General features: G+C 34.5%; 3 protein-coding genes across 4 annotated transcripts; 1 reads left to right on the forward strand and 2 right to left on the reverse strand.

Moving 5' to 3' along the window:
• Nucleotides 1-16: 16 nt before the first annotated feature.
• Nucleotides 17-2,576, reverse strand: LOC100186799 (leucine-rich repeat-containing protein 46). Of its 2 annotated transcripts, none has more exons than XM_018813677.2 (5): nt 2,333-2,576; nt 1,771-2,000; nt 1,360-1,487; nt 767-990; nt 17-560 (listed from the first exon to the last, which is right to left on the reverse strand). In XM_018813677.2, the coding sequence occupies exons 1-5, from the start codon at nt 2,534-2,536 to the stop codon at nt 186-188; spliced, it is 1,161 nt and encodes a 386-aa protein (XP_018669222.1). In that variant the 5' UTR covers nt 2,537-2,576; the 3' UTR covers nt 17-185. The 2 variants fall into 2 exon arrangements, with proteins under 2 accessions (XP_018669222.1, XP_002129099.1); XM_002129063.4 differs by having other exon boundaries at nt 767-1,005.
• A 4-nt stretch (nt 2,577-2,580) lies between these two features.
• On the reverse strand, nt 2,581-3,697 carry LOC100182853 (NADH dehydrogenase [ubiquinone] iron-sulfur protein 4, mitochondrial-like). Its single transcript, XM_002129108.4, has 2 exons — nt 3,678-3,697; nt 2,581-3,406 (listed from the first exon to the last, which is right to left on the reverse strand). Exon 2 carries the CDS (start codon nt 3,387-3,389, stop codon nt 2,811-2,813), a length of 579 nt encoding a protein of 192 aa, XP_002129144.1. The 5' UTR covers nt 3,390-3,406; nt 3,678-3,697; the 3' UTR covers nt 2,581-2,810.
• A 2,244-nt stretch (nt 3,698-5,941) lies between these two features.
• LOC101242924 (MAM and LDL-receptor class A domain-containing protein 2-like) lies at nt 5,942-15,204 on the forward strand. The gene is made up of 20 exons (XM_026836289.1): nt 5,942-6,086; nt 7,729-7,825; nt 8,350-8,489; nt 8,845-8,999; nt 9,460-9,587; nt 9,713-9,811; nt 9,984-10,067; nt 10,235-10,410; nt 10,739-10,916; nt 11,186-11,308; nt 11,599-11,812; nt 12,136-12,371; nt 12,456-12,533; nt 12,896-13,023; nt 13,281-13,435; nt 13,626-13,756; nt 14,045-14,152; nt 14,383-14,481; nt 14,640-14,809; nt 14,971-15,204. The coding sequence occupies exons 2-20, from the start codon at nt 7,753-7,755 to the stop codon at nt 15,127-15,129; spliced, it is 2,634 nt and encodes an 877-aa protein (XP_026692090.1). The 5' UTR covers nt 5,942-6,086; nt 7,729-7,752; the 3' UTR covers nt 15,130-15,204.
• Nucleotides 15,205-15,250: the final 46 nt, after the last annotated feature.

Genomic DNA, 15,250 nt, shown 5'->3' on the forward strand with positions numbered 1-15,250 from the left:
AAATAATATGGTAATATAGAAAAAAAATGACTGGCTGCATGAAATAAAATGCAACAAAGCCTGTAAAACAGGTCTTATGCTTGTAAAAGCAAGAATAGAAAGAGTACTAGAACTAAAATAAGAAAAAGTGCTGAAGAATTTAAAGCACCATTGCACTCAGACAAGAATTAAGTACAGAACAGTGATCAGGGTTTAGAAAATGGACGTGAACCAGGTATACGAATTAGAGACTTTGGTTTAGCAGGAGATCGCACAGCCTGCCTTTTATTTGGAGGTGGCTGGGGCGATTTATTAAGAGGTGCTTTTGGAGAGAAATTTCTAAACCGCGACGCTGAAGGGTTTGTCTGTCTGTTTGTAGGTTTAATCAGCTTTGGTTTAGAGGTGCTAGAAGTGGTAGTTCCTGTGGAAACCAAGTTTTTTTTCTTGGGGGAGATATTCTCCTCTAAGGCTTGTTCAGGTTCATAATCCGGAATAGAATCATCACTGCTAGGAACAAGTTCAGGGATCTTATACCCTCCTAGCTTTGGTAGTTCAAAACTGTTCATAACTGCGTGCTCTGCCTGCATTACAAGTTAAAACACACAGTTTGTTATTATAAATAGTCACTACCAAAATAATCATGAAAATACAAATTTATCAAGACATAACTAAAAAGATTCATATTTACAAATTATACCAGCTATAATACAATGTGATATAATATTACAATAGAAAATACTTACTGCATACTAAATCAACCAATCTGGCGTTAAACTGTACATCCTACCTGCACCATGTCTGCCAGGACTTTCCTAATTTGTTCCTCAATTTCAGAAACATTAAAGTCCTCTTCTGAAGACTTTTGAGAAGGATTTTCGATTTGATCTAAAGTCATCTTTTTGTTGATTTCTTGAATCCGCGACTTATGCTCTTCTTCCAGTTTGTGCAGACGAGAATCAGAACGAAGCAAAACCTTGTTTGATGCTTCCCATACACTCGTGGGAGCAGATTCTGCAAGAGCAAGATCTTGTGGTTGAGGAACAGAAGTTTAAACAATAAAAAATGTTAAATATTATCAGTAAAATATTACCCATACGTTTGTATGTAAGAGCCTTAGCACGTATTGTTAGTGTCACCGACCTCAGTGTTTAAAAGAGGGGCATAACATGTTCTCAGATTTAAGCCTGAAGCACCTTATACCCTGCTAACCTGCTAAGTGTCATTGCATGCTTTTAATTTGTACAACCCCACATTTTGTTGTGCATGTTAGAGTAACCTCAATCGTGACTTCGAATCTGTTTTAACCCTCCCCCCAAAAAAACTTTTTTGAAAAAATCAACGCTTATGATGGTGAATGGTGATATATAAAGGTGCTCTTACCACTTTTCTCCTCTAAACATTCAACACCATCATTATCATCCTCTTCCTCATCATCAGTGAAATCATCATCACTTAATTCTTCACCGTCAATAGATTTTAGTTTCGGCAAATGTTGGAGCAAAAGATCACTGAAAGGTTTCGAAAATAAAACTTGTTGGTATCAAAGAGATAAAACAGATTTTTTAAGAATCTTTGGAGCAATTTTCAAAATACAGAAATATTTAGAGTTGGAAAAACTCATAATTTTACGGCCGAAAATTCGCGATGTGAGCCAACTAAAACGCACAATGTAATATATATATAGGTTTTGATAACACCATTTGGAAGGTATTTAATTTAGTACCAATTAAAACTTTCCACTACGTCATATATAACTTTAAATAAAAGACGCTTCCATTCAAATCTACATACCTGTAATTTTCTTTGTTGCAGCATTCATTCCCTTTAAATGAAACAAACACCAGGTTTTGGGGAAGTTCGTCAAAGTCAATATTCTTAATTAAATTATCACTGAGATCAAGTAGAGCAAGAGCTTGCAAATTTAGAAGACCTTCAACTTTTGTTATTCTGTTCCCTGACAGAGTAAGGAACCTCAGAGAAGATGATAAGCAATCAAGATTGCTTATTTTCGAGATTACATTCTGAAATAAATGTTATTATTATTACTAAAGTTAACATTTTTCCAAATCTACTAATAATTTTAATGTTTTGTTACTTTTGTATATATAACTTAGCCTATGTATTGTTTTATAATCTTATATATATTTGATAAAATAAGACTTTTATCTTACATGCAGCCAGATTATTTCTAACATGTTTTAAAAAATCATTATTGTTTTTAACTAATGTCTAACCGGTACCAGCGTTTCATGTAATTTCCAAGAGCTGGTTAAAACTATAATTAGAGAGAAATAAAACACACCAACAAACAGTTTAATTTAACTTTATAAATCTAAAAGGCAAGCAAACTTACAGACTGCAAATAGAGATTGGTTACATTGCCAAGACATTCCAGGTTTTCAATTTCACTAATTTTTTCTCTGTCCAACCTCACATGGGTAAGCTTTAAAAGATCTTCAGTTATCTTCTCATTGTCTTCTTCTGTGATCTGTGTCTTCTTTTGAACATTTCTCTTTATAATAAGTGAAACAGTCAACTGTTTTGTATCCTCAGCCATGAAAGCAATGGGTATTCAACATCTAGGCTAAAAATCCAATAGACCTAATACAGTTGATACAATGAAAATTTGTGGTAGTGAATATCAGTGAGCTAAATTTACAATTTGACCAATGAATAAAAATCAACAATTTAGAACCAATATTTCGGGGAAAATCAAATATTAGGATTTCTGCTAACTTGTAAAGTAAATTCTGTCTCAACCAGTAAAAGAAAAGCATTAAATATTCCAAACAATAAAGATTTTTATAGTCAAAGAGAAAATAACAACAAAATTATTTCATGGCTCTTCGGGTGCGTTTGTCCCAGGAAAAGTTCGCAGCATACGACTTTGGCTGCATTTTCTTCTCCTTTGCTTCGTCTACAAACCAACTCCAACCTTGCCTCTCGACAAAGCTGATTGCATCATCTTTGGAGTTGAAGGAGAGAGCCATGGAGATATTGGAAAGAGGATCAGCAGAAGATGACCAACCCATCGTTGGGTTTTCCCACCGCTCACGAGTTTCTGGTTCCACTTTCCATTTCTTGGTGTTTACGTTTCCGGACTGCATGGCGTTCTTTGCAGGGCGGAAGATCCTCACTTTACGGGTTACAGCGTGCTCTTCCGGAGCTCCTGTTACCACGGAAACATCATGCGCAGTGGCATCTGTGATCCGGAGTTGGACCGCCTGAGTTTTTGTGTCTTCGACCTCAACTTTTCTGTCTTTTCGACTTGTCTTATCTTTTTCAAGCTTGTGGGAGGCAATAGTGGTAACCACGGAGCCAGGTAAATGAACTCTGATGTTCATACATGATGAAGATGTAGAAAATGATCTACTAATGCCAAATCCTAACCGAAGTAATTGGGATGCCATGACTTTAACCAAAAAACCTGCAGTTTTAAAAAGGTTAGGAATTAATTGGGCAAACATTAGCATACGTAAATTGTATTGCTGTGTGCAGCATTGGTACATTATTTACTGTGAAATTGTAAAGAACAAACTAGAAACTAACACCTTGCAGAACGACATAACATTCACACATCGATATCTGAATTGCAAATGCGACTATTCCACAGTGTAAACTATTTAAATTATACCAGAATCATTACTAAATCCACAATGCTTTTAAATTTATTTGCAAACTCTGTTTTTCAGTCTTACCTTTCGATAAGTTATAAGTTAATTTAGTAAAAAATATTTTGGTTTATTCACCTAAGCATTTTCGCCACACGTGGTGTGTTCTTTTGGGATCGGGGACCAAGTTTGCGTTTATTTATATTGTTTTACAACGATCACTTTTGATCTGTTGCAACTCGAAACAGAAAGTGATTTTACAATACGCATTGTCAGCATCACTAATTGTTAATCGTGTGCATAAAAACGGACATTTTAAAACACCGTGTTTAACTGGTCCGAATCGGAGTCCGTATATGAACAGCATAAATCCGAAAACATGAGCATTTATAATCTGATGAGAGAACACCAAATTGTGGCCATGTTTCTCTACGTAGTTTTTTTATAACATTTCTAATCACAATGTTAAGAAAAACATTTTTCAGGAATAACTCAAGTTATTTACATAACTACAACGTCCTCACATAACGAATGACTTTCTAAAAACCATCTTTAAAAAGTTATTAAAAATTAAATAACGTAGGCTATATATGTATGATAACCCAGGATTATTACATTCCTTCAGCTTTTTTTAACACGATAAGATGAGCACGTTACAACACGTAGGCTACAGTATATAACAGACGTGTAGGCGATATGACTGTATGACCGTGCTGGTAATATACAACTTGTATGATAATGTAACACCTTGTGTGATAATTAGAGTATTTTCTATAAGTAATCTAGTAATTTTGTTAATTAAGGACAATCAATTATTTAGCAAAGATGTTTCAACAATATTCAAATTCAAGATGGTTATGCGGTTTTCAAGACAAACGAAGATGGGTATATAGTAGGGTGGGGGACGATGGGACACCTTTTCGTTTTATTTTCTCGTCTTATTTTGTAGCAAATGAAAACAAAATAATACTAAAAGTGAATAATAAACCTTATCTGCATGACTCCCATATACCGTGTTGTTGATTGTTTAAAACACGATCAGGATATTTGGATATTATGCGCTAAGTGTGTCCCATCTTTCCCCATCCCACTATATATGTGTTATCAGATCCGGCTAGGATAAGTGCTACTAGAATCTTTACACAGAAAAAGACGTTTTTGCAATAAAACAATAACTTAGCGCATTTGATCATATTTTAAGACTATAGGTAATAGATTGCGGCCACGTCGCGGGAAAGCCATCGGGACCTAAGTTTTAATTCACTGCTGGCCGCTGAGTTAGTATGAGTTGGCCTAGGTCGCCTGCGGCAACTATATAGTCAATTATGACGTAACAATGCCGTTCAATCGAACTTTTAGCCCAGACAAAGTGGAAGGAAAGTTTCTGTTTTTCTTTTGTAAACGGAATATAGTTCTTAGAATTAAGCAATAGGTTTTAATTTTGCCGCGTTATAGGCTTGGTTTAGTAGAGTAATTTTTTTTATAAAAAGTATATATAGACAGAAGGAATAAATTAAAAGTAAAAACTGTTGTCACGTTGGGTTCATTTATTGAAGTGCTTTTATCAGCCAGAAATGTGCATGAACGTAATTTTGCAACACTTAAAGAAAAAGAGAAAGTTCGCAACACGCAAAACAAACATTTCGGCATTCTGTTATAATGCGGATAACGGAAACGATCAAATGACGTGTAAAACACACGGTAAGTTTTACAAGCGGGGATTAAGTTACAGATAATAGAGGAAGTGATATCAGAAATGTACGACGGCGCGGTCGGTCACTAGAAATATCGAAAATCGTGCAAGTTATGTGTGTCTCTTTACGACCTTGCCCTGACCGGGGAGTGAAAATGATACTGTGTTTAAATTTTGGAGAAAATTACTTGCGCGATTGATTTACGCCGTCTTGGTTACGTGTATGTGTCTTACTTGCGTGTCGTTTTTTTGTGGCAGCGATTTTACTTACAGTAAGTTGTATTATTTTCATAGCAGTTAGGAGTAAGGTAAATAAACAATGAAAAATGAGCTGAAAAGAGTTTAATATTATTGTAACGGTAACGTTTATTTCTTGCTAAGGTATTTTGAAACGAGAGGTTTTCATTGAACACTTACAGTTTTATAATAACCGTTCCAAACAATTATCTAAAAAAATATAATAGTATGATGGGGGAAGATGGGTCAGCTTTTCATTCTATTTCTTGTCCCGTTTGGTAGTAAACAAAGAACAATCAACGAATTATTCTTACGACTACCTTATACTGTTGTTAATTGTTTAAAACACGATCAGGATATTCGGATATTACGTGCTAAAGGTGTCCCATCTTCCCCACCCTATACTATACAAAAATACAATAAAATGTCGTTTTATTTTTAATGAAGGAATTTTTTATAAAACTAGTGTTTCGTAGAGGCACTTATGTCCTCAACTGGAAATAGGTAACGGAATTAATAAAACGGAATATACTCAGCGGGATTTATTAGGCTAGAGGAATCTCAAAGTAAGTGGACGTTTATGTTACGTTTAAATTTTGGTTAGATAAAATAAAAGTATGTTTGATATTTTGTGTAAAATAAGAGAAGGTAAATTATAAATTTGATGGCGTATACTGGTGTATAATATTTTATAGCTTAGTTCTGTAGAAAAAAGGATGAAAGGAAAATTGCTATAATTTCACCTTGTAATAACCAATTACTTGAAAGTGCTGTAAAACAAACTTATTTTGCCCTCAGTTATAGCAGGCACTCCCTGTAAGTACCACGTGACTTATGTCGGCTATGCCTACAGCCCAAGGCGACATAGATAGACGCTTTCAAAATGCCACCACATCTCAGTGGTTCCAACATTTATTTAAATAAAATACTTTTTTTCTCGCTAAAAATATACCTAATTCTTAATAAATGAAATTGTGTAATTTTATTTTAAAAGCAAATACATGCCCATCCTTATACCGTTATAGGACACCAAAAAAAACGTGTTTAAGGATTGGTTCAAATATATAGTAGCGTGGGGGGAAATGAGACACTTTTTTATTCCATTTTCTTATCCCATTCGGTAGCAAACAAAGAACATTAAAATTACAGAACTGTATTCTCACATCTCCCATGAACCGCCGTTTGTTGTTTAAAACAACATCAGGATATTTGGATATTATGTGCTAAAGGTGTCCCATCTTCCCCCATTGTACTACAATTATTCACCTTAGAAAATTATTTTTGCACTGTATCGAGTTTTTTTTTATATGAAGCGCCCAAAGGTAAAAATAGGTCGCCATAAATCCCTTTGTCATGGGTGTTTTTCTACTTAAACTATTGGAGTTGCGTCATGATTTATTCTGTCGCGGCTGTTGGAATAGCGTCATCGTAGGAGTGAGAACCAGTTATGTTGCTGAAGTCACACGTTTGGTAACGTGGTGTCGTTAAACTCCTAAACACCCGTAATAATATGGGCAATACACCAATTAGGTTTTACTGCCGAAAGTTTTACCTCATAAATCAATTAAAATGAACGGTTTATTTTAGGTGACGGTTGATGGTAACGTGGGCCATTTTAATAAAGTTTAAATAGTTTACTAAACTTATGAAATAATATACATGACCGTTACATTCAATAAATAGCTTATATTAAGACATTATTTAACAAAACAATACTGTTTATAAATTAAAGGAAAGGGTGCATGAAGACCGTATACAGTATTGTAATGCGGTTTTCAACTCTGATTAAAAAGTTTTTTGGACGAAAGAACGAGTGCTTTGCGCTACAAGTCAAATTTTAAAATTTACTTTAAACAGTCTAGATTAAACAGTCTCCGTCAACGTTTGTTCGCAATGCGCAGAAAATACACACTATCTAACATTCCATCGCACTGACGCGGTTGTCTTTTTCGCGGGAGCCCGAACTTTATTAATTCAAAACGGAGAACAGGAGACTGTATAGGTCTCAATTGCTCATTAATCTGCGTGGCATTTAGGCTACAATAGGAATGGCTAATACAAATGGTATTATCCATAGGCTTTCTTGCCGTCGGCTACGATTTAAGGCTGGGTTTCGGAGGCCGCTCTTTTTACTCCGAATCACGCGTGCTTCAGGATCTGTTAAAGAACCAATAAACACTTATAGATAAACTTTCTCGAAAATTACAGATTCGAAGCCGATTTGACGTCACGATGACGTCATTCCAAATCGGGCTACTTACGTTGTTCATCGTAATTGAGATGGCAGTTTCCCAGACAACGAAACGTGAGTGACTTTTTATACATGACCTTTTAGCAACTATTACTTACCATAAACGGTAAAAGTTGTAATCTTATAAAAATATAAGCCCAAAATGTGCAAAACAACCTATTTGATAAAGCGACCCAAATATGTTGCAAATCTTCAAGGTTTACTTCTTACAAAATATCTCTCGTGAAGGTAACTCTTACTCAGAATCTGTCATTTCGTTACGGTTTGAAGCGTAAACTTTAAGGACCCATAGGCGGTTTAACTGTGACCTTTCTACGTTGTTCAAGACATTCAAACCGTACCATTGAGCAAATGTATACAAAACATTAACCGCTGACAGTTTTCCTATGATGCATTTATACAACGGATTTGCGTAACCAAAAGTGACCTATTTTCATTGAAAAATAAACAAAATAGCATAACGCATTATATAATAACAGAATTAAAAATCATTAACACTGAACGAAGAAGCGCGATTGCACGCGTAAAAATGGTAATTAACTAACCATAAAAACAACTTTATTACCGTTACGTTGTAGCAAATGTTGTGGGCGTATGTGGTGGGACATTTGAAGGCACCAGTGGTTCCATAGCAAGCCCTGGATTCCCAAACAACAACTACGTAGATGACCTCAACTGCACTTACGAGATTAAAGTTCCTGATGGTCACGTAGTTGTGGTAAGTACGCGACCACAGTTAGCAGCAGTTCACCTCCTGCCATCACGCTGGCACACCTAGACCTAAGTTCATTATCCTTTAAATTTTAAAATCTTACTAACAAGGAAACCGGTTTCTAAATATTTGTAAATTGTTAATGCTAAGATGTTTGGGTATTAGTTAAATTAAATTTAATGCTATTTACTCTTTTTTATTGCCTGGCTGAATAACCCTAAAGGGAATACCCTGGTAATTCCCTGTTCTAATTTGGTTACTGTATGTTTGAATTGCGTAAATTACCAACCTTCAATATGTTCTTTAGTCAATGCAAATTTGCTAAATAGAATTAGTCGGTAACTTGCAAGATATTTCTCAGTACCAATCTACATACCTTGATCTTGAAACTGAAGATGACGGTTTATGCTTGGATTATGTTGCCGTCTATCCAAATGCGGATACTTCTTCCGAACCAAATATATACTGTGGCAACTTAAAGATATTCACAAGCGCGTCGACAGGAACTTCGCTTATGTAAGAATTCTGCTGTAAACCATATTTATTGAAAACTTATTTTTACACAGCTAAATCAATATATACTTGATAAATGATTTTATTGCAAAGATAAACAAAATCATTACATAAATGAATGTAACTCACTTTATCCTTGATTGGCCGGAAAACATGGGTGTTCTGTTTCATACACCTCGTGTCAGCTTACAAGTTACCATATATGTTACTTTGTGGGTGACTTTGGGATGAATGGCTGATAATTTGGATACCCCATTAGTGACCACTGGGTTGGAGCAATTGCAGTTAAGTGTCTTGGCCAAGAACACATACGTCCGCAATGGTAGCAGCAATGAGCCTTAAACCTTTTATCTCTAGGTTAGAGGCAGGCACGCTAACCACTTTTTAACCAATATATATATATATATATATATATATATATATATCTTTATAGGCCCGTATTAAATATGTTTTTGATTTTCAGAGTTCGTTTTGTTTCTGATTGGAACATAACTGCTGCTGGATTTGTTTTGACCTGGTCAGCTGTTAACCCTACTAACATTGCTCCAACTTTTAACTGTAACTTTGATGGGCCCTGGCCACTGTGCCCAGGTATGATGTACATACTGAACAAATTGTATGCTTTAAATGTGTTCATAATATGACATTTGTAACTTTTACAAACCCACTGGGTTAAGGTTGGAATTCCTATTAATAAATCTTTACTTTTTAACCAGGTTGGACACAAAGCCAGGAAGATAGTTTTGATTGGACAATTATCAGAGGTTCCACTCCGACTCAAGGCACAGGGCCATCATCAGACCATACTACTGGAGGTACAAGTGTTTTATATAATTATCATGAGTTAAAAAACTTACATAGAGGTAAAGCAATCTTCAGTTTTATTTTGAGCCAACCAAATTTATTTTGCTCTTAATTATTTATCTTGTAATTCACACTTTAATGTTAAAGGTGAAGTGTTTAATATAATCATTACTTTTGTTTTAGAGGGAAGATATGCATACATTGAAGCCACAAACATAACAAATGGAGCAACTGCACTGCTTTTAACACCAAGCCTGCCGTTAGATGGTAAGTTTTTGTGTTTGTTAATTACCTACCTGCCGTAAGATGGTAAGTTTTTGTGTTTGTTAATTAATTAAGCTTTTAGGTAAACTAATTATGACATGATTCTATTCTTATAATGTAAGTTATACAGTTCAAAACTTAAATGGAATTTCTAACCTTTTATGCTTCAGAATCCCCAAACTATTGCCTGGACTTCTGGTACCACATTCAAGGAGATAAAGCTGGAAAGTTATCGGTAATACAGCAGAAAAACTTTGTTGGAGAAGTTCTCCGATCATTTGAACAAAGAAGTTCAGAGTGGCAGAATGCTAAACTTCCAGTGTTACCTTCCAGCAATCCCGTACAGGTAATTGCTCCAGTCACTAATAGGTTGTCTAATTTACAAAGTTACATACATGGTAACTCGTAAGCTGGCACGAGGTATATGAAACAGAACAACTGTGTTTAACGACTTTTGTCTTACTGCCATGCCAGGATAAACATGTTGAAAAAGTTACGAGGAAAAATGATTTTTATCTTAAATGAATCTATGGTTAATTTCGTTTAGCTTTGTAGTGTAAAGTATATTGGTTTAAAGGTAAGGGCCAATTATTTTTACATTTGCTGTATTTTGCCCAAACCAGATCTTCAACAAAAAAATCCACTTTTTTAAGAAACACTGACATTTTTTTCAGTTTGTATTTGAAGCCATCAAAGGACAAGGCTTTAGGTCAGACATTGCAATCGATGATATTCAAATGCTGACTGAGCCGTGCACACTTGATTTTGTTTTTGAAGATGTGGAGGCAGATACTGCGGCTCCTGAAGAAGATTCTTCACAAAACCGAAATAATTTGAAATTCCTTCCAAGAGGTGAGAAGTTATTTGTAAAATATGGTTATATAAAATAGTTTTGAAAGTAGTGTATAGAAAACTCCACATTTTTGTGATATTGTAATACTGTTAAAGACCTTTTGTTTTCAAACACTTTAATTTAAGCAACATAAGTTAGTTCTGTGTTTATGTGCTTTGAAATATTGTAAATACTATCTCTTTATTCACTATAGTGACAGATGTAACTACACTATAAGTTATTGGTACACTATGTAGGCCACCCAAATATTAACAGTATCTATATTTAGGGAACTGTGCAATTGGAGAAGTCCCTTGTCTGACCACAGGTTGCACTTCAGAACAAACTGTATGTGATGGTTTAAATGACTGTGATGATGGTTCTGATGAAGTCAATTGCACCACTACACAAAGTAAGCGAACAGTTAGAGCAACTAATATTGGGCAAAGTTGAATCTGGATCCAAATATTTCGCATTGTTCGGTTCAAAATACTAGAATGAATAAATGTAACTTCCTTTGTCCCCTCCTAGCTGGGAAACAACAGTCGTTATAACCTTGGTGTTCTGTTTCATACACCTCATGCCAGCTTAAATGTTTCATACACCTCATGCCATCTTAAATGTTATAAAATTTAGTTTTAGGCTTGTAAATGGGTATATTGTATGTTAAAAGCCCCTGATCCATTTACTGTTTTTTTACAGCTACTATTCCACCCACAACCTCCACTATTCCAGCAACAGATCCTCCCACCGAATTACCCACAACCACTCGTTGCCCTGAAAACTTGATCTACCAATCATGTGCAAGCTCCTGTGACCATGCATGTTCTGATGGCGAACTCCCTCCCCCTTGCTCATTAGAATGCGCACAGAGATGTGCTTGCCCATTTCAGTTTCCAATCCTTCATAATGGAAGGTAAAGAATTTCATTAGCTTAAAAGGTTATTTTTTAAATTCATGTCTATTTGGAAAAATAAAACGTAAGTTCATGGTTTATTACTGTACTATGTGCAATTATAGTTGCAAAGTATACAGGTGCATAATTAAATGATTTTGTTTTCCTTTTTAGTAGTAAAAAAAGAACATTCAAAAAATTATAATACTGTATCCTCATGACTCCCCTAGATTGTTTATTGTTTAAATCAGAATATTTGGATATTATGTGCTAAAGTCTTATTTACCTCACAGTAATGTGTGTTTTAAAATGGTGTTTCACGGGTTGGTTTTGTTATTTACCAGGTGCATAACATATGATGAATGCCCTTTTCTGGAGAGGCCACTTGCTGCCGTGAAAAACTTGAATGTCACAGTGGAAAACTATGAGAATATCACATGGAGCTTCGAAGGGGATAATACTGCAAGAACATACCGGATTTATATTGTAGAACTGGCCAGTCTTACTGTAATTGATCAAAACATAACTGCAACATTAGATCAAGTGTTGTATAGTGGAGGAATAAGTGGACTTTTCCCAGGTAAATAATCACAAGCATAACTTGCTGTAGAGATGTTTTATCTTTAAAAGATCCGAAGTACATTACAATTTACTTTCAATACAGGAAGGGGTTATTCGTTACAAGTTATCAGTAGAAGAGATGCAGAATCCTCAACATCTCCCCTTAAACTTTTCTCCACACGTAAGTTAAATAAATAAATATCTGCAGCTTTTCATAACATGTTTACTGTTGTAACATTCCACTGAGTGAGGGTTTAACCAAAAACACAAAATGCTGATTTCCGAATGTTATCCTTATTGTAATGATTATTACAAGTTTATTTTGATAATAATTAAACATAAATGGCTTGTTTTTCTGCTGGCTGTAGCGACCACGCCTATTTTCTTCTAATTTATTGTAAATAGGTTTTAATAACTGTGAGCAAGTTTTATCAACTGTTGTTTTGTTGCTATAACCTGTCTTTTTGTTTAAACTATTACTATAAATCTTTGCTACTGTAATAGAAGAGACAAATAAACTTATTATTATTGTTGTTGTTGTAGCTAACGTCCAGTGTAATCAAGTTATCACTGGTGAGTTACAAGGAACAGTTACAAGTCCTGGGTACCCGAATAATTATCCCAATAATGTGACCTGCTTCATTGAAATTAGAGCAGCAGCTCCAATTCAGGTTTGACTTTTCACACATATTTCCATGTTTAGAGAACAAGATTCAGTAAGCAAGTTATAAAAAGGATTTTTATTTTAAGTTTGTTTGTTATGAAAAGTGATTGGTTCTTTAGGATCTTCTTTCTAAAGGCAAATAGACATTTTTCATTTTATTAAATATATTAATATCAATTTCCAAAAAAATGTATATATAATATTAATTTCAATTTTTTTTCCTTTTATCTTTTTATATTTGTATTTAACATATTCTATGTTTAGTTTTATGGAAACATGAACCTTGAGGCGCCAAGTGAAGGCAGCTGCTATGATTATGTTTGGATTCATAAAAGTGGCGTACCAAATAATGACACTGAATATTTCAACTGTGGTGACTCCGTCATAAATTTCGGAGTTAGCACTGGAAATAATCTTCTGTAAGTTGTTTTCTATTTTACAGCAGCTTGATTTTCATGCTTTTAATATGTTTTAAAACAAAACATTTTGGTATCAATTTCATTTAGCAATCCACAGCACTGTCTTTTTCTTTTCACCTTTATAGAGTTTAACGTGTATTTTTCTCATCATTAATGTCTATCAAATCTGACTGTTTATGTTAACTTATAGGATTGAATTTCACTCTGACTTGAGCACATCTGCTCCTGGATTTGTTCTACATTGGGATGCCAGAACAGAAGAGCAGTTGCCGGAAAGTTCCTTTAACTGCAGTTTTGACAGACAACCTCAACTTTGTCCTGGTAAGTACTCAGTTTTTTTGTGTTTTTTTCTTAAGCACATTTTAGGTAGAAATCACAAACATGAAAAAATCCTATGATAATCTGGTTGTCTGGAAAACATCTTTTGGCATCTTTGTTTGTTATTTTAAAAGACACTAAACTGTTTGTAATCAGGGCCTTCAAGATCTAAACAAAAAAATTGCCTGATCTCGGCATACACATATATATATATATATATATATATGTATATAACTATATATGTATGATTGTCTATTTTCCAACAGCATGTGTATGATTCTTGTTTTATAGGTTGGACACAAGAACAGTTAGATGATAACCATGACTGGAGTTTTACTAGAGGAGAAACTCCATCGTCTAGAACAGGTCCACCTCATGACCACACTCTAGGAAATTTAGGTATGTATAAATAAAGCATTTTATTGTTTTTCAATTAGTTCTTACTGACTCAGAGTCTTTGGAATGCATTCATTTTAATTGAAAGAGAACTGGTTTAAAAGTTTGTCAGTGTTTTTCGTTTTTATTGAGTGTCATGCCAGAATAACGTTTAAGACTGTTAAAATTATGTTGTTTTTTTGTTTTCTTCATCTCACCTGTTCAAAACATTGTTCAATATGTTATTTGTGCAGCTGGAGGTTATGCCTTTTTCGAAGCAAGTCCTGAAAATGGTGTTGTCAAACAAAATTTACATACTGCAATGTTACTAACTCCTTTTATGGACATTTCTGGTAAGCATATTAGCATAAAGTTATTTTTTCATACATCAACAATTCAAGCAGTTCACTTTTAAAAATGTTTTTTTTTGTTTGTGTTTTGTAGATCTGTGTGTTCAAAAACTAATAGATTAAATGCATAAGTGAATGCCAATATTTTTATTTCACACCAGGAGTTGAACACTGCTTTGAATTCTGGGTCCACAACAAAGGAAGGGCCACACTTCAAGTGATATATGCATTAGAAAGATCAGAGAATAGCTCATTTGACAACCAAATAATCGGTGAAACAAATGATGAATGGAAGCGGTTTCGATTTAACATAACGGAAGATTTTTTTCAGGTATATTTGAAAAACTGTACGTAGTATAGGCATTTTTTTGTTTGGGATTACCAAAACCTATGACATACCACCAAAAAATGTTTTAGAGGACATTTTTTTTACAGTTTATTTTATTATTGATATTCTTTACAACCTCATTTTGTTTTGCTGTTTGATTATAGGTTGCCTTCAGTGCAGTAAGAGGCCCTTCATTTAGAGGGGATGTTGCCATTGATGATGTCAAGTTGTATCCTGGCAATTGTGTCACCGGAGTTACGACTACCAGTAGTACAAGTCAGTTGCATAGTGATATTTTACTTTTAAGCGTTGGATGTAACTAACATTTAATTTTAGTACATAAATACCTGTAATGTACATCATAGTACACATTATATTAACTCTGAAATATAGTGTACCAAAACTGCATAAAAGTAAAAGTTTGATGCAACGCGCCTGTCTATA

The sequence above is a fragment of the Ciona intestinalis genome, chromosome 10 (genome assembly GCF_000224145.3).
Source record: "Ciona intestinalis chromosome 10, KH, whole genome shotgun sequence".
Lineage (NCBI taxonomy): Eukaryota > Metazoa > Chordata > Ascidiacea > Phlebobranchia > Cionidae > Ciona > Ciona intestinalis.